Consider the following 20,152-nt stretch of genomic DNA (forward strand, 5'->3'; position numbering starts at 1 on the left):
ATATCTATAGCCATAGGATATGTATCCCCCCTCACCTATATCAGATAAGTCAATATCTATAGCCATAGGATAGTATCCCCACCCTATCATAGGATATGTATCCCCCCTACACTTATCAGATAAGTCAATATCTATAGCCATAGGATATGTATCCCCCCTAACCCATGTCAGATAAGTCAATATCTATAGCCATAGGATATGTATCCCCCCTAACCTATATCAGATAAGTCAATATCTATAGCCATAGGATATGTATCCCCCCTAACCTATATCAGATAAGTCAATATCTATAGCCATAGGATATGTATCCCCCCTCACCTATATCAGATAAGTCAATATCTATAGCCATAGGATAAGTATCCCCCCTAACCTATGTCAGATAAGTCAATATCTATAGCCGTAGGATAAGTATCCCCCTCACCTATGTCAGATAAGTCAATATCTATAGCCGTAGGATAAGTATCCCCCCTAACCTATGTCAGATAAGTCAATATCTATAGCCATAGGATATGTATACGTGTTTAATTGATGTATAATCCTCTATGTGCATCATATATTTGAATGATTTTATCAAAACCTGATGTTTTCGTTGAGAGTTTTGAGATATGAATGAGGAAATACTTGTTTTTCAAAGTAAAACTTCACATGATTTTTTAAATTGTTTTTTGAAGCAGTGTATCATACACATAAATTTTGGTAAGTAAAGTATCTAGATCATGTAACAGAAATTCAAATTGAACTCTTTTCGGCTTTTTTTAAATAAACAAATATCAACGTTAATTAACAATCAATGATAAAAAATCATGTGAAGATATGCATAATGGTATGTCAATAAAAACAAAAAATTTGAATTAGGTATAAATATTTGTAATAAATTATGGCAAATAAATAACAATACAATCAACAATGTGGTGAAAAATCAGTGATATCAGCAGTTTCTTTGTTTTACCAAAACACTATTATATGGTACCCATAAATCTGAGAACAATTATGCACTAAAATTCTAAAATTACATCTTTTATTTCTTTTGACAGAACTTCCAAATACAGAAGTTCACCACTGAATATTATATAGATGTGATGTACATTAATTTCAAAAATTGAAGAAATATATTTTTAAGTAGTGGCATTACTGAACTGTTGTATATAGAACATAATGTCAGTTTCTCGTACATAGTATCTTCAGACAAAAACATAACACAAGTCTGGAAAATGTCATTGTTTAAGGAAAAGTAAATGGGCAGCATTATATACAGTGTATCACAAAAAGTCACATCATTTCATTATTGGCAGAAAACACAGCTCCTCATGTTCTGATCACTTGCTAGACCAACACACTTTTTATGCACCCATTTGCTGCATATCTGACATTGATGTCTCCTTAGCAATTTGGATGATGTTGCAGAACAAAAAGGCAAGTCACATGTTGTTTTGCTGACTTCCATGGACTCTGCTGTAATACGTTTCAGGATGTGTTTCCTGTAGTTACGGGTATGGCACTGTCGCATCACAGCAGGGGAGCAATCTTTCAAAATTGCTTCAGCATTCTAATAAGATTAAAAAAAAATGCTGTTATGTTTCATTTTGATGGAAATACAAAGTTATGTGCATGAAATGCAAAAAAAAAATATATATATATATATATAACAAAAATAACTGAATAAATAACTAAAAAATGCTTGTTTATGCTTCGTACATAAATGTGTAATACTTGTAGCTTGGGTAAATAAATTAGATATATATTGACAATGCTAAACATATGTATCGACTTTCATTCAGATATTGTTTATCAAGTAGAAGTTGGATTTTCTGAATCAATAAAAAAATCTAAGACACTTTGACAATCCTGCTATAAGGTATAACTGTAATTGGTTTCTTAGAATTTTAATATAATATACAGTATGCTTACCATCAGAACAAACACGCCACAGGAGTGACCATCTGATTGTTGATTGGATGTGCTACTGCCAACAGTCCAATGTTGGTCATTCTTTCTGGCTGCCATGAAGTTCCTAAAAAATAGCATTCATTAAATACTTATTCTTTAACCAAAATTGTGCCCTCTTTAACCTAAACTGTGCCCATTAATTTTCATATTTCACTGTAGTGGCAAAAAATATATTCTTTCCTGAAGTCTGAAGGACTAATGCAGTTTGTTATTCATATGTCACAGATAAAAAGGTCTGAGTATTCAGTACTGTTAAATGATACAGCTCTATGATATTGAATTTGAACAAGGCACAAGAAATAATATATTTCTCATCACTTATGTATCAATGTTATGATATACATAGCTAAATTAAGCTACAATGTATACAACAACTTACATCCAATGTCTACAGAATCTGTCTGTTCTTTCCTTGCATGGTAAGGAATCAAGTAACTCGACAGTGCAGGTGGTCATTGATGCTGCCAGCAGAAACCAATGCTGCTTATGACAAATCGGCAGTAGTACATGTTGGAATTCCTCAAGAGGAATCTAAAAGGAGCAAAGAAAAGCAATTTTAGAGTGATATTTTGTGAAAAAAGGCTTTTTCTTAAAAACAATTTCAAAATATTGTAATAAACTATGCATTACAATACATGTATACCTTTGTTGAAATTTATATGATGTGTAATTTCTGTTAATTATGTGAAGGCCTACTTGATCACAAAAATTTCCACCGTGCAAAATATATTTGTAAATGTATAAAACTATATGTAGCTTAAAGTCTAAAGGTATATTTCACAAAAAATAACATTGCAAATTGCAAAATAAAGCAAATATCCACTTTTACAATGTATGTATATTCATCATATTTAAAAGAATTCAAATTCGCATGAAATTCGGATTTGCAATATGAAAATTGCCAATAGAATAATTCATATGTTTATTCATATAGTTATAGCAATTATACTTATATATATTATACATCAGTTGTCATCAAATCTATAACTCATTCATTGTAATTACCTGGGGATAGAGCCATGCATCATATTGACCATCTTCCCACTTGTTTGCAAGAAAGCAAGGCAGTATGTAGCATCCTAGGTCATGTGCCATGTTGTACTCTGATCTAAGTAGACTAAGGTAAGCATGAATCACCTAAAAAGATATAAAATAAATTAAAGTTATGGTAACGTATTACTGCAATGAAAATATGTTTTATCTTCAATGTTATTGAGTGGTCACTATTTTGGCAATATGCAATAAGTAATCACTACAAGCTTCTAAAATATCATGTTCTCTATCGCTATCATCTTTTTCTGATTTAAATAAGAATATAAATACATTTTTTTGCAATATTGTCTTTGTACCAAATATTGATCTTATTGATTCAAAATATCAAACAACTCTTGTCTTATATCTTTTCCATGACCTATTGTAATATCAAAACCACAATGCACCTTTAAAGAAAATAACAATTATAAGAGCTTAAAGTTAGCATGGAGGATGTACTTTTTAAATTTCTGTTGTATATGTCGAAACGAATTTTCTTATGGAAATGAAATTCAAAGTTTCATGAGGGATGATTACTCACCTGGTCATTAAGCCAGTGATTCTGATACAGGGTGGTGAGGTCTTGTCTATGCAACGTAACATCGCCCACACGCATTTGAAGGGAGGTTTTAGGCATCTTGCTTGGTGAGTTTCTAGATACAAATGTTGATAGAGGCACTTCATCCAATGTTGGAAGTAAGTCCTTAGGGCTAAGGTGATCATGGTATGCTATAGTAAGAATGGCAGACGAGAGTACGAATGGGTCCAACGTTATTTCGGTTTATAAGGTCTACAGTCTTGGCAGGAGATGTCATATACCAGGAAAGCAATGCTGACTCGCAATCCATCATGTCATCCTCAAATCGTTCATCTGCGTCCTTAACAAGAGAGAAGGTCGTGAAACGCGTAACCATACATGTAAGCTTAAAAACGATAGATTCCATAAAAATACGCTCAAATACCAAACAGGCTGATTTCAGTGACATAGGCCTAACAAAACGATTCTGCGAGTGTCTAAACCCACGGCATTCGAGGGTCGTTGGAAACCACCAACATTTCAAATCAATGTTTCTCTACTTACTTTATACAGAATTTTAATCCTAAAACTCCAGTTGACAGAGAAGTTATCACATTTCAAGAATAACACACAAGTCTTCCAGTGATCTGCGACTAAATCCCACATTTTAACACGTTTTATTGAGCCCCTGAAGCATGGTTCTTGGACTGCATCGCATACCATAGACACAGGGGTTGGATTTCACAACAGGTTTAGGCCTAGTTAATAAACATTTAACTGCCAGCTACAAACAATTACCAGACGGAAATACAACATTCAGGTACATTCCACAACAATCGCAATTGATTTTTAAAAGATTTGATTATGTTTAGATACCAACTATTCAGCATTTTCACCACAATCGTCATTTTCTTCAAAACCGGACCCCTGCTAAATCGAGAAACCGGATTACACGTTGACTGCACAGCTAGTACTGCGCAGTATTTTTTTATTTGAAGCTACATGATCATGTTTTTATGATAAAATTTAAGCCATTAATTCTTGTACATAAAACAATATTTCAAAATCGCCGTTTTTAATTGTAACAACGCGCAAAGAATGAAGTTATTTTCGGAACTACATTTTATGTTGCCTTGGTGACGAAAAGAACTGACTGGCGGCTGTTCCGTAGCTGTACATACATGTACGATAACTGGTACAATGTTGCAAATTGTATAATAATCTTATACCGAATACATATAATTTGACTTTTTTCAAAAGCAGGATATTTAAATTGGTTAACGTAAATATAAGGATTGATTATCAATTTTGTTGCTTGCATTGACTGATGAAAGTTAATCTCGTGCAAATGTTACATGAACTGCTTCGCAGTTCACTTCATTTGCACGAGATTAACTTTCTTCATCAGTCAATGCAAGCAACAAAATTGACAATCAATCCTTAATTGGAAGAATTCATTGTAAGATAGTATTTGGCTGGTAGGAGAGCTCAAATGTTAAAATTCTATTTGTCTGTGAAAAAAATGATGTAAAATAGATCAGAATGTTATGATTAAGTTTGGTTTTTTGAGCATCCATTTCACAGTCATTTAAGATTTTGGAAGGTTGCTATGGAGGGAAGCCTAAGTCTCAAAGAAAATCCTCCAACCTCCTGGCAACTGCCCCACATGGGTGTTGAAAACATGACCCACAGGTGGAGGACTTGAGATATACTTATATACTTATATAGGATTACAAGAAGCGGTATGATGTTATGGTGAATATAGTAATTATTGCTGAGGTAATCATAATGATATTTTTAGAAGATAGAGAGAATTCTCTAATTACTGCTATATTACAAATTAAAGGTTAAAATTTATGTGTATTTGTTTGAACGATTAGAATGTGTTTTTCTCATATCTGGGAGTATAGCATGACAATTTCTCTTTTACACGTCATGTCATGAAGAACTGAAATTGAAGAAGGAAAAAAGGATCAGGTTCAATCTACCAAGTGATGGGGATAAGAAAGGTGAGATACTTTTGTATGAAAGTTTTAATGCCACCAGATTAATAACATTGATTATTGACAGTGAAGATGATTATTTGATTTTGATTGCATCCTATTAACAACCATGGTCATGAAAGGTCATGCCAGGTTTGAAGTTGGCAAAAACTTGGAAAACTTGAAGAAAAACTGCCTACCAATGGTTATAGAGTACCTTGAGTACCTTGACATAGTTATGTTTTTAATCAAACATTCAATAACCAGAGCCATATCTTCTAACTATTGTAGTTACCCAATTTAGCAACCAACACCGTTTTTAATTTGACGTCAAACATGCAAAAGTAGACCATTACATATAGATTCAACAGTGCTCTATTGAAAATATCTGTATCCTATTGCGTTCATACCTTTACAGCACTGTTCAATCTCTCATTTATTTACAATAGTTACATTGTAGTTACATATAAATTCCAAAAGAAATATTGAAGATGAATAAAAGCGTTTTGAATTTAGATCAAGATCACCAACATGACCATTTGAAGAACCCGATTAGTGTGAGACACTCCCAGACACCATCTGTGACCCTCAAGAAAAACTGTCGTTACTATGTATGTGGCGAGGTACTGGACACAAAAGACTTCAGTACGCTGAAAAATCCAAAGTGGTTAAATGATAATTTTTAAGGTAATGATGATACACAGCTAATAAAGCTATTGCCTATTTGATTTCAGAATGACTTTCAATTTCATCCCTTTTTCATATTGAAAGAAATATTAATAATCAAATGCAAATGAATAAACTTTCAAGTCTTTCATTTTCCTGACTTTATTGATATAGAGAATACATGGTTAGTATCTTACAATACAAGGTTTATTTTGGTGCAAGACTTACTGTCGTGTCGGTCTAACCGTTGACAAAATAAATGATGTAATACCTTGGTATGTTGAGCGACAGTATTATCAACTGGTCGAGTGGTTCTGTCAATTGTCTGGAGGGGCGGAGTTTAGATAGCCTACCCGACGTCAGGCGATAGAACGAGTGGGCGGAGTTTATCTGACGATGTTCTAGAGTTTGAGAGGCAATATGGCTGCGACTGATAAAAAAAACGTGTGTGGAAGATCTTATGCTAACGGGGTACTGACGGATGGTAAACGTCGTGAAATACTTGATCTTCATTATAATCTAAAGGATTATCTTTTTCATGAGATTAGTAAAAAAAAACCTGATGTTACGAGAGGAGGTTGTCACAATTAAGATTATAAAGAATGTGACTGCACGCGGGACATTTGACCCAGTTACCTGTTTATCGGAACCCAAGCAAAATTTCCGACGAAGTCTTAAGTTTATAGAATAAAGAGAAATAAAATAATGACCTGTTTATTGGAGAGGAATGTTAGTACATCGCAAACGGTTCCCTCGGCCATTTTAGAATTTAGAGGCAATTTGCTGCATTTCCACGTAAGGCCTAACGATAACAGCGTTAGATTTATCTACGATCGTACGATGTTTCTTCTTTTCTGGTGCTGGAATAGATAAAAGTAGATAGGTTAAAAACATGATAAAAAATGAGGTGTTTATTTGTGAGTGGGGCCTTCAAGGGCTACGTTGTTTATGTTTGCCTTGAAGCCCTCCAGTGTAGTGTTTTGTACTGTTGCCACAGGGAGGAGATTCCAGTATGTGATGGTGTGTGGGAAAAAGGAGTACTTAAATGTATCCTTTGTGGCGGCGATGTGTCTGTATGCATAGGGAGATGTGTGTCTCTAGTGCGGGTGTCTACAGGTGTTAGGTATTGTTCTGGGTTGATGGCAACGAGATGGTGTGTGATTTTATATAGGAGGATGAGTCGTGATTGTAGACGGCGTGTTTGTAGTATTGGCCATTGGAGTGTGTATAACATGTCTGAGACTGAAGAAGTGTTATGATATCTGTTGTGTACATATCTTGCTGCTCTGCGTTGAGTTTTTTCTATTTGTTGTATTTGGCCAGTATTGTGTGGGTCCCAGATAGAGGAGCAGTACTCTAGTTTGGGTCTAACAAGTGCTTTATATGCGTGTTCTTTAATGTGTGGTGAATTGATTGTGAGGTTTCGTTTTAGGAAATCTAGTGTTCTGTTTGCATTTGCGGTGATGTTGTTAATGTGTTTGTCCCATTGGAGGTTGTTTTGTAGTGTGAGGCCTAAGTATTTACTGTATTTGACGTGTTCAAGTGAGTGGTTATGGAGAGTGTAGTTGTGGTGGATTTTGTTGCGTTTGGTGGTAGTGGAGATGACGTTGCACTTGTCTGGGTGAAATTGCATTAGCCAGTCGTGTTCCCATTGTCCTGCATTGTCAAGGTCGTGTTGTAGTTTCTGTGTGTCTTCTTGTTTGTGTATGGTCTTGTAAATGATACTATCGTCTGCGAAAAGTCTAAGGGTGCTGTGTTTCATGTATTCATGTAGGTCGTTGATATATATTAAGAAAAGTATGGGGCCCAGACAGGTTCCTTGAGGGACTCCGGATGTTACTGGTATTTTGTGTGAGTGTTTGCCCTCAAGTATTACTGTCTGGGTGCGATGTGAAAGAAAATCTGTTATCCATGCATGTGTGTTACCTGTGATTCCGTAGTATTTTAGTTTGTACTGAAGGCGTTTGTGTGGTACTTTGTCAAAGGCTTTTGCAAAGTCCATGATTATGATGTCTGTCTGCGTGTTGTTGTTGTGGTTTTGTGTGAGGTCGTGTATGAACGTGGCCAGTTGGGTTTCGCACGATCTGGAAGGTCTAAAGCCGTGTTGTTTGTCGTAAAGTATGTTGTTGTTTTCCAGATGTGACATGGTGGCGCTGGTGATTATATGTTCCATTAATTTGCATGTGATGCATGTGAGTGATATAGGTCTGTAGTTTGCGGGATTGTATTTGTCGCCTTTTTGAGCTCACCTGGCCCGAAGGGCCGGTGAGCTTATGTCATGGCGCGGCGTCCGTCGTCCGTCGTCCGTCCGTCGTCCGTCCGTCGTCCGTCCGTCGTCCGTCCGTCCGTCTGTCCGTCAACATTTCCTTTAAATCGCTACTTGTCCTAGAGTTCTGCATGGATTGTAACCAAAATTAGCCACAAACATCCTTGGGGGAAAGGGAACAGAACTTGTATAAATTTTGGCTCTGATCCCCCAAGGGCAAGAGGGGCGGGGCCCAATAGGGGAAATAGAGGTAAATCCTTTAAATCGCTACTAGTCAGAGTTCTGCATGGAATGTAACCAAATTTGGCCAGAAATATCCTTGGGAGAATATGAACTGAGTTTGTATAAATTTTGGCTCTGGTCCCGGGGGGCAGAAGGGCGGGGCCCAATAGGGGAATTATAAGTAAATCCTAAAAATCGGTACTTGTCCTAGAGTTCTGCATGGATTGTAACCAAATTTGGCCATAAACATCCTTGGGGGTAGGAGAACAGAACTTGTATAAATTTTGGCTCTGACCCTCCGGGGGCAGGAGAGGGGGGGCGCCCAATAGGGGAAATAAAGGTAAATCCTTTAAATCGCTACTAGTCATAGAGTTCTGCATGGAATGTAACCAAATTTGGCCATAAATAATCCTTTTTGGAAGGGAAACAGAACTTGTATAAATTTTGGCTCTGGCCCCCCGGGGGCAGAACGGGTGGGGCCCAATAGGGGAAATAAAGGTAAATCCTATAAATCGCTACTTGTCCTAGAGTTTTGCTTGGATTGTGACCAAATTTGGCCATTAACATCCTTGGGGGAAGGGGAACAGAACTTGTATAAATTTTGGCTCTGACCCCCTGGGGAAGGAGGGGTGGGGCCCAATAGGGGATTTAGAGGTTAATATTAAAATTCCTTCAGAAAAGAAACAATGAACCTGTATTCAGAACATTACTTGGCATTACAAACCAGGTGAGCGATACGGGCCCTCTGGGCCTCTTGTTGTAAATGGGATTGACATTTGCATGTTTCCAGTCGTGGGAAAGTGTTCCTGTGGTGAGTGAGCATGTAAATATTTTTGTAAGGATTGGAGCTGTGATGTCTTTGAGTTCTTTCAATATTCTGCCATGAATGTTGTCGGGGCCAGTTGCTTTATGCGGGTTTATATTGTTCAGTTTTTTGTGTATGCCCTGTTGTGTTATGTGGATGTCTGGCATGATTGGGTGTGGTGAAGGTCCTTTGTCAGGTATGGTTGTATTCTGTTCTTGTGTGAAAGCAGACTGGAATTGTTGGTTTAAGATGTTGGCTTTGTCAGTTGTGTCCGTCAATAGATGTCCGTCTTTCCGTAGGGCTGTGATGTCAGAGTTCTCTTTCTTAGTTGTTTTTATGTACGAGAAAAGCTTTTTGGGATTGTGTTTTTTGTTAGGATGTGAGGATCGAGGTTCGTCTATTGGTATGTCTGTTATCATTTTTTCTAGGTAGTTGAGGTATGCGTTTCTGGTTTGTTTTTGTAGTTCTGATTTTGTTGCTTTATATTTATGTTTGATTTCTGGTTTGGATTTATACTGTTTGTGTAAGCGTTTGGATTTGTTTATGAGTTGGCAAATGGGGTGGGTTATCCAAGGGAGTTTGGATTTGTGTGTGATGTGCTTGGTGGGTATGTTTTTGTCTATGGATTTGTTTAGTGTTGTTTTGAAGGAGTGCCAGATCTCCTCTATGTTGTCGTTTGATCGTTCGTCCAGTTGTGTATTTAATTGTTCAAGGTCAGTCTTTATGTTGTCCCAGTTGGCTTTATTGTAGATGAGGATGTCTCTAGGTGGTCTTCTGATCTTTTTTAGTCGGACGTCAATTTCGGTGTAAACTATGTCGTGGTCTGATTTTCCTAGTGGTGGTAATATTTCTTGTTTGTTGATGATGGATGGCCTATTGGTTAGTGTAAGGTCTAATATGTGTTCGCCACGAGTGGGGGAAGCTGTCGTTTGAGTGAGAGACTTGTCATTGATGATGTTAAGTAGGTGTTGGTGTAGCTTAGGTTGTGGTGTGCTTGGGATGGTGGTGTTGGTGTGCCAGTCTATATGGGGTAGGTTGAAGTCTCCACTGATGTATGTAATTGTGTTATTGTTTTGGCCTATTCTATTTATGGAGTCTTCGAGGTGTTCGATTGATTTTCCTTTGTCTGAGGGTGGTCTGTAGTATGCGCCTACTGTTAGGTTATGTGAATTTGTCATGTTGATGTTAATATATATAGATTCGTTGTCTGTGTCTAGTTCTTTTGCATGTTCTGAGTGGTATGCATTTGTTACTGCTATCAGAACTCCACCGTGGCTTTGTCCTTTTTTGTTAGGAGTTCTGTCTTTCCTGTATGTTGTGTAAGAGTGTAAGAGTGTGATGGGAAATATTCGTGGGATGGGATGTTATTGTTGAGCCATGTTTCTGTACCTATTACTATGTCCGGTTTGAGTGTGTGAAGCAGGTGTTCCAGTTCAGGTTTTTTATTGGAGATGGATTGGAAATTAATGGTAGCTATCCTAGTGGGTTTGATGAATCTGTTGTTTGTGTTGGGCGAGGTGGTTTGTTTTTTTGGTGAGGAGGATGCTTTGGGAGGACCGGGACTTTTAGGGTCATCACTACTGGAGAGGGTGCTTGTGTCATGTAGGTGTGAAAATTTGTTTGAGATGTCAGTTGGGGATGTATCAAAGAGTGTGGAGGAGAAATTTGGAACACCACAGTTTAGGCAATCCCAGGTTACACCACTGTGATCCAAGTGCTTGAGTTGGGATTTATTTTTCCCTTGGCAGTCAACATGGTACCAAACGTTGCAGGTGTCGCAACACACTGCATTTGATTTCCATGTCACTGCCACAGGGGTATGTCCTTGAATGTTTGAAAAACGGCACATTCTGTAAGAAATCTATTAACAGCCGATAAATCTGTAGTGAATTAAAAGTACTTTAGACGGCATTGATATTTAAGAAGTTGATTGATAAAGAAACAAACAGAGGTAAACTTACCGCGAGGCGGGCCTCACGGCAGCCATTACGTTGTTCTCGAAGTAGCCTACATGTAGCTAACGTTTGTGACGGACATTCCCTACCGTGAATTATGCTAGCGATGACGCAAAAAGTTATCCAGACTATCCCGGCTGAAACACGGACAGCAGCTCATGAAAACCGCGTTATCGCATTTAATTCCAGAGCTTTCTTTGAAGAAACGTCTGTTGTAAAAACTGCGTGTAATAGAAAGTATGGACACATCCTGCAGTTCTTATGAATACGGTAATACCCGATGAGTTCAGGATAGATCTAGTTCTTATGAGTACGGTAATACCCGATGAGTTCAGGATAGATCTATCACACGTGGGTCACACATATCACACGATATAAGCCACGCCCACCAACCAATCAACTCGCGTTTAGCATTATATTGTAACCCAGTATGCAATGGTATTGTGCAAGTTGCGCGGCGAGTACATCACTGTCGTCGTCAACGGTTAGACCGACACGACAGTAAGTAGGAAAGCTGAGATGACCAGGCTTTGCTAAGTCATCTTGGCTTTCTATCTCGAGCACCAAAATAAAACTTGTATTGCAAGATACTAACCGTGTATTCTGTTTATCCTGCAACCATTCTTTGATGCGGAGGTATAAATTAATTCACTAAACCGAACGAGAGTGTACTACTTTTACTGTCGTTGGAAATAAATAAGAGCATTCACAAACAGTATCTGTAATTCTATTCGGTGTGATTATCACTGAAACACATGGTTCGTACAGAAGATGAAAAGTGCTGGAATTTGGGGTCAGTGCTGGAAAAGTGCTTGAATTTTGGGTCAGTGCTGGAAAAGTGCTGGAATTTTTCTTTAAATCCTTGAAAAGTGCTGGAATTGAAACTTCATGCTCCCAGAACACTGACAAAAGCTCTGTTGTCAATCAATTTATCATAATTTCAGTAATCAGACATTACTTGGGATGACTTTGTTGTTTGATAAGAATGCGTAATTGAATCTAATTACTCTGACAAAATTGTACTTACAAATTGCTTGCAAAATTGTAGGCATGTTTTTTGAAAATTCTGATTTCGAGTCCAATGTAGAAGAAAAAAGTAGTGCTTGAAAATCTAGAAAAGGTGTTGGAAAAGTGCTTGAAAAGTGCTGGAATTTTGGTTTGAAAATCTGTACGAACCATGAAACAAAATGAAAATACTCAAAATCCAATAAATACCCATTAAAGAATTACTTGACAATGCATACCTTTTCCATGAGTCAAAAAAAATGACACTGCCATACAAAATTTTCGATATCGTAAAAATGATGTCATTCCGTTGAATGTGACGTCACTTTTTAACAGGACTGAATGACGTTTCACCGGAAGTTTCAAGTTCTGTGTCAAGTTAGAAAAAGTTCCGTCAGATATGGAGCAACGTCGTGTGATTGTATTGACGGATAAAGCATTTTGTATTGACGGATAAAGCACAAATTTATCCAGCAGTTGTTATCCGTCAGTATGTGCGGCAGTTGCAAGATAAAATTCATTTTGTGGTCATTGCCATATATGGAAAGGCAATTCAACTACACTAGTCCCAAACAACATTTAATCAAAGTAATTGACGTGTTTTCAGGTCATCAATGCATATCTCTCCTTGCTCCAGAGGGAACAAAATGTGGGGGACACTGACCATATCTTTGTGATGCCATCCTATACAGCAGTGCTATGGAGTAAAGGCAAATTTGACCACTGGCTTTATTCAGATGTAAGATAAATCAATATGTGGACAATTAGGAAAGCAAATATGAGATGAATTTTAAGAATATTTATATGTCTTTAACTTTTGAAGTGTTTAAACATGAAATTAAAATCTTAAAAAGTATTTCAATAACATACTCTATACATAATAATAATGAGATGATCATTATAATAAAATCCAAAACCAAGAGGCATGAAAAACTACTGATGAATGAGGGTTTTTTTCAGGTTAAATTTGCAATGTACAAATGGGTGTTTTTGCCTGCAAATGTTGGAAATCATTGGGTACTCCTTGCAGCCAATATGACCACCAAAACTGTATCTGTCCTTGACTCCATGGGTGGAACTAATCAGACACTTATAAACAACTGGAAGTAAGTGTCATATGTAATACCACTAGCTTTTAATGATTGAAAAAAAAACATCATTGTACATCTATCAAGAAAATAGAAAATAACATCATTTTATATTTACCATCAACAACATGTATGACTGTACTCTTTTTCTCTAGAAAGTAATTAGCAATGTTACAGAAAGGTAAAAGAATAAAAAAACAATTTTACAGTTATTTCGCAGACATTTAATATCTTTTAGGGGTACAGTTTCTCGTTTTTAAATTAACACAGGAAATATATGGCCATCGGGTCACAGAAAACAGTCGAGTTGGCAAATGCAATATGGATTTCATGCCAATTGGTTTCATCTATCCAGAGAGATGGAAATGCTTGTGGTGCATTTGTGTTGTTGGTAAGAATAAATATTAAAGAAATTGTTATATTTTACATCAATGCAAGATTAAAAAAAGGAATATAGTCCTGTTACTCCATGTCTAGAATGCACTTACGATCTCTACACTCCTGGACTATCTCATAGTAAAATTGGAGGCAACAGAACAGGTAATTTAGTTGTTTGATGTACATCAAAAGAGCCATATAACAGTACTCTGTGGTTGACTGTGTGGCTTTGATGTTGGGCGTGCTCTCTCTGTAGTCTTCAAAGGAAAACATGTCAGGCCTGTGATTGGTGGAGATGTTTTCTGATGAGCTGAAATTTTACTATGAGATAGTTCAGGGGTGTAGAGATCATAAGTGATCAGAACCCCTGGACTGTGACAAATTAATGTAATTTTAAGCTGTCAGCTAGTACTTTTAATACAAGTTTTCTGTAATTCTTCAATATTACTTGGTATATTACACACATGGAGAAAGTCAAACATGACTTGCGTATATATTTCACCAGTGCAAATACTAAATTTGCACAATTTATCATATTTTTCTCTTTATTCAAATTGTCTATATATTTTATTGAAAATTAGTATAAAATCATTATCTAGACCATTTCTGTCATATGTAAGTCATTTTTATTTTTACCTGTAAATAATTATCCATTGTCAAGTATATCCTAGCTAAAGGTGCCAGAGTTAATCCCTTACTTCCTGGGACAAACAGGAAAGGATTAAGCCTTCAATTATCTAAAACCTTTTCCTTTTTTTTATATGTAGACATGTTAATTGTTTTCTCACCCATTTTTGCCATGAGAAATACATGTCACTCTATTTTGAGAACTTTGAGTAAAAAGGCAATTGCCACCTGTCACTATAATTTAGAGTAGATTTAGGATTCTTATTTAAGGAGATACAACAGTTAGTTAGTTAGTTAGTTGAAGAGTTCAGTTAGGAGTATAGAGTCAAAGATTCTTATATTTGGATTTTACCTTTACCTACCGGATTTTATATGAAGTTTATTACGGATACGTAGGATTATTGGACTAATTCATCATGGTGACTTGACTTTCCCCTACGACTTCAACTGTATATATGTATTTGTGTCTATTGTGTATCATCATTGGATTATGTGTAATTTTACCTCTCACTTGCAAATAAACAATCGTATTATATACTATGTGTTAATTGTGCCCCGCTAATTCCCCCATCATGACAATCTACTACAACATCAAAACGTACGTGACCTGCCCAATCCGACCAGGGCTCCGGTCACAGTGTGGTGGAGTAATCCGTGTTTCGGTTACCATGTGATGAGTTGAATTTCTGATGGATGTCTAAAAATACCAAGTGTTTTCGGAGGATCAGACTACAATCATCAGTATAAAGGAAAGTTCTTGAGAAACGGCCATCAAGACCAAGAAGAGAGAACGATACATCCAAATACTGCATATTGGGTGAGTACAGCCACTTTATATCACATGTGACACATAATTTTTCATTATTTAAATTCACAAATATAAAGATATTGGCTAAACCCTAGATTAACCTATCAAAATGGAGTCGTCAAATCCTCTAAATGCATATGTAGCATCCATAGAAACTGCTCTCAATAATGGCAATAAAATTAAAGTAAATTTAGGAAATTTACATGTTAATGCCTTAGTAGACACAGGTGCAAATGTATCGGTAATTAATTCCCAATTATTACGTAAGGTTATTCACAAACCTGGCCTTTTGCCTTCACACATTACACATATCATGGGAGTTTGTGGAACATCACATAAGGTCCTAGGTCAAATCGACCTTGACATAGATGTAAATGGATTAAAAATGAACAATACTTTTCACATCCTACAAACATTACCACAACAACTAATTCTTGGACAAGATTTCTTGGAAACACACAGAGCAAACATCAGCTACTCTGAAAAAGTTGTATCATTTCAAAACAATATCACTATCACTTCATTATATACAAATAGGAACAGTATTGAGAAACATAGCGCACTCGCTCGTACTGAATCTATGATCGAATTAGAACCTTACAAAGAAAGCATCATTCCACTTAGAGTTTCTAAAGTAGGCAAAGGCTCTAATGTTATTCTTGAACCAGTCAGTGCACTTACTAACAAACAGATCTTAGGTGGTAGATGCATTGACAAAATTCACAACAATAGAGTTTTCTACAGAGCTTTAAACCCAACCAATGAGTCCGTCATTATCAAGCCTAACACAGTCATGGCAAAAGTTTTTCACATTGACAAACATTCTATAACATCAATAGAGGACACCAATGACACAGACAAACATGCAAATGATACAGATCCAATCTCTGTCGCTGAAGACCTTGGAGTCAAAGTAGATAACTCTTCATTATCAACAGTTCAGAGACAACAGTTATTATCACTCATAGGTCATAACAGAGATGTTTTTGCTAAAGACCCATCAGAGTTAGGCAAAACAAATATACATCATCACACAATCCATACCACAACAAACAAGCCTGTCAAAACGTGCAGATATACCCAAACACCACAAATGAGGCTGGAAACAGAAAAGCATCTGAAAACTATGCTGCAACATGACATCATTGAGGAATCAGTTTCACCGTACCAAAGTCCAATCGTGCTTGTTAAGAAATCAAATGGACAATACAGATTTGCTGTGGACTATAGAGCACTAAACCGTGTCACTGAGTTAACATCATTTCCCATTCCAAAACTTGACGAAGTCTTCGATACTGTGGCAGATTCCAAATCCAGCATCTTCAGTGTATTAGATTTAGCAAGTGGATTCTGGCAAGTTCCCCTTGACGAAGAGACCAAGCACAAGACGGCATTCATTACACACCAAGGACTTTTTCAATTCAAGCGGTTACCATTTGGCCTCACCAATGCACCAGCTACATTCCAGATGCTCATGACAAAGGTTTTACGGGAACTCAACTGGAAGATTGCCCTAATCTACATCGATGACATTTAAGTATTTTCAAAGTCATTCAAAGAACACTTACATCATTTGGATTTGGTATTTCAAAAACTTAGACAAGCCAATTTGACATTACAACCCACCAAGTGCCATTTTGCTGCCAAGGCTGTAAAATATCTTGGACACATTATTTCAGAGGATGGAGTTCAAGTTGACCAGAGCAAAACAGCAGCTGTTGCAAATTATTCCAGACCGAAAACCACAAAACAGCTGAGATCTTTCCTAGGGATGTGCAACTACTACAGGAGATTTATAAAAGACTACTCTAAGATTTGCGCACCCTTGACATCATTGCTGAAGAAAGATGAAAAATATACATGGTCTCTGGAACAAGAATCCGCGTTCAAGGAATTAAAACACAGACTGACATCGGCACCCATACTGGCATTTCCAGATTTCAATAGGCCATTCATTCTATCAACAGATGCATCAGACCTTTCCATTGGATATGTCCTGTCTCAACGCAACTCAAACGGATTAGAGAATGTTATCGCCTATGGTGGACGTGCTCTTAGAGATCCAGAGAAGCGCTGGCATATTAATCATAAGGAAGGTTTAGCCCTTATCGAAGCCATCAAAAACTTCAAGGCCTACCTCACCAACTCCGAATTTACCGTTTTCACAGACAACATCACCGTACGGTTTTTGGACAATAACAAAGATGCCAATGGTCGATTAGGACGCTGGGCAATGTTTCTGCAGCAATACAAATTCAGGATTGTACACAAGCCAGGCAAGAATAACCAAGTTGCAGATGCTTTGTCCAGACAGCAGTATCCAGTCACAGAAACTGACACCTTCTCGGAGTCAGAAGATCTTCCTACCATTGGAACCTTACAACCTGACACCAAACAACACACTGCTGTAACATTTGAATACTCATCAGACACTAGGCCCATTCCTCCAGCCATATTAGTTATAGACGGCAACAACAGCAACACAGACAACGATATCATTAACAACCCAACGCTTCGACAACTGCAACAAGTGTGTCCAAACTTTCATTCCATTATCGACTATATAGAAACAGGAAATGTTCCAGAAAACAACAAACTTGCAAGATCACTTGTTGCTCAAGCCTACCATTACGAACTTGTTGATGGATTACTATACCACTTTTACAAAGAACGTGCACGAGGTTTACCTGCAGACCAAAGCCTCATTAAACAACTTTGTGTTCCTGAACCACTGCGACTTGATCTTCTGGTATCATACCACGATTGCATTGCTGGAGGAGGACACCAAGGACAGGAACGCACTTACGCAGCCCTTCGAGCAAAGTACTACTGGCCAAACATGTATGCTGATGTTGAAAAGTATGTTAGGACCTGTGAAACTTGCCAACAGTCCAAACGTTCAACTCACCAAAAGCCAGTTCCATTACGACCACTTCCTATAGAAGATGTATTTTCCAGATGGCATATGGACTTCTTGGAATTACCCATTACACCTGACAAACATAGATACCTACTTCTAGTTGTGGACAGCTACTCCAAGTGGTGTGAGGCATTTCCATTAAAATCAATGGAAGCAGCAGAAGTAGCCAAGGTACTGTTTGAGGAAATATTTGCCAGATACGGAGCCCCAAGGACATTAGTAAGTGACCGAGGCCAAAACTTCATGTCCAAACTTGTACAAGCACTCTGTAGCTTATTTGAAGTGACAAGACATCATCATACAAGTTCATACCATCCACAGACTAATGCTGCATGTGAGAGAATGAATTCCTACATCTTACAAACTCTAAGATCATACTGCAAAGAACAAACTGACTGGGTAAAATTCATTCCGGCTGTTATGATGTCCTATCGATCAACACCAGCTACACAATCAACGCAATTCTCACCATATTACCTCCTGTTTGGACAAGAAATGAGACTTCCGATAGATGTTGCCCTGACACCTAAACCAACTTTGCCACCTGAACCCAGACTGCATTTAGCAAGGACAATTGAGCAACTTCAAATATGCAGGGACATTGCAGCAGAGAACATAAGGAAACAGCAACAAAAGTATACATATCAACATGACAAGAAAGCTCAACAACCAGAATTTATGGTCGGATCAAGAGTCTGGCTTTACTGCAGTCATGTTCCAAAAGGAACATCACCAAAACTTCAACAGAAATGGATTGGACCTTACACAATCATCCAAGAAGGACCAAACAACACATACAAGCTTCGGAAAGACCTGGAACGCAAAACAATGAAGTCACTTGTCCATGCCAAAAGACTGAAACCATACCACAGTCCAACAGAAAGACCAAACTACCTGTTGCCAGAATATCAAGACATCCTTCTGAATCCTGAAGAAATAGATGACCAGTCTCAGAATGATGACCAACTCGTTGATGGGCAGCAACTTGACAACACACAACCCAGGCAAAATCAACCAAATCATCCGTCTGACAACAGGGATAGGCAAATTCACTCTAGCCAAAACAATAATCATCAAACTCACAACAATCACAATTCAAATTCTAAACATGATAATTCCTTGGATAATGCTGACGATGATTCTATGTACAACATGCCTACACAATACGACAATTCTACACAGGATCAGAACACAAATCAGCACATCAATCCAACACCTGTAGTTGATCAACCTCCTGCCAGACAGTCTCAAAATCCTGCACAGAACAAACCTCAGCAGAAGACAAGGACAGAACAGTTCAAGCCAGAGTCCATTGAGAAACTACTAGAGTATAGTCTGTATCGAGGTGCTCCCATATACAAAGTCAAATTCTCAGGAATACCAAAGACTTTATGGGAAGATGGAAGTAAAATTCCAAAAGAATTAAAAGATGAATTTCACAGACTTTATACAGCCAAAGGACGACGCAAGAAACGGACCAAACAGCAGAAATTTTTTGACACTAAGAAACAACCAGATGTGAACCTTATACAGAGGACACCAAAAACTACAGTATATGTTGCGTCTCTTGACAGGAACAAGAAAACCACTAGGTATCACCTCATGCATCCAAATGGGGAATTATTTTCAAGTATGTCACTTTCTCAAGATATACCAGCAGATGTATTGCTCTCCTATTTACAAACACTCAAAACAGAAGTTCACAAATGTATGAAATCACCACAATGTCCACATGTCAGACAGCAAAACAATCCAGTTTCTGCAGCAAGATTTGACACTATCTCCGGACAATATCTATACAAACATCACATACAATGGCAAAAACCTGTGCATCTGCCTGCATCAGAAGCATCCCTGCAAGGCTTAAATGCATTCCGACTTAAGCTCGTTGAACATTTCAACCAAGTACATGGTTTCAATCCAGACCTAATTCC

The 20,152-nt window shown here is 37.5% G+C and overlaps 1 protein-coding gene and 1 pseudogene across 3 annotated transcripts in view; one reads left to right on the plus strand and one right to left on the minus strand.

Moving 5' to 3' along the window:
• Positions 1–1,153: 1,153 nt before the first annotated feature.
• On the minus strand, positions 1,154–3,893 carry LOC138311330 (sentrin-specific protease 2-like; annotated as a pseudogene).
• Positions 3,894–5,353: 1,460 nt separating this feature from the next.
• The window catches only part of LOC138311288 (uncharacterized), a 35,069-nt gene continuing 20,270 nt past the window's right edge, over positions 5,354–20,152 (plus strand). For 2 of the 3 annotated variants that reach the window (XM_069252718.1, XM_069252720.1), the window contains exons 1-5: positions 5,354–5,505; positions 5,995–6,165; positions 13,005–13,136; positions 13,358–13,503; positions 13,756–13,876. In XM_069252718.1, coding sequence (XP_069108819.1) covers positions 6,151–6,165; positions 13,005–13,136; positions 13,358–13,503; positions 13,756–13,876 — 414 coding nt within the window. In that variant the 5' untranslated portion in view covers positions 5,354–5,505; positions 5,995–6,150. The remainder of the gene's footprint in view (positions 5,506–5,994; positions 6,166–13,004; positions 13,137–13,357; positions 13,504–13,755; positions 13,877–20,152) is intronic. The other variant, XM_069252719.1, reaches the window with a different exon arrangement.

The sequence above is a fragment of the Argopecten irradians genome, unplaced genomic scaffold (assembly GCF_041381155.1).
Source record: "Argopecten irradians isolate NY unplaced genomic scaffold, Ai_NY scaffold_0017, whole genome shotgun sequence".
Classification (NCBI taxonomy): Eukaryota; Metazoa; Mollusca; class Bivalvia; order Pectinida; family Pectinidae; genus Argopecten; species Argopecten irradians.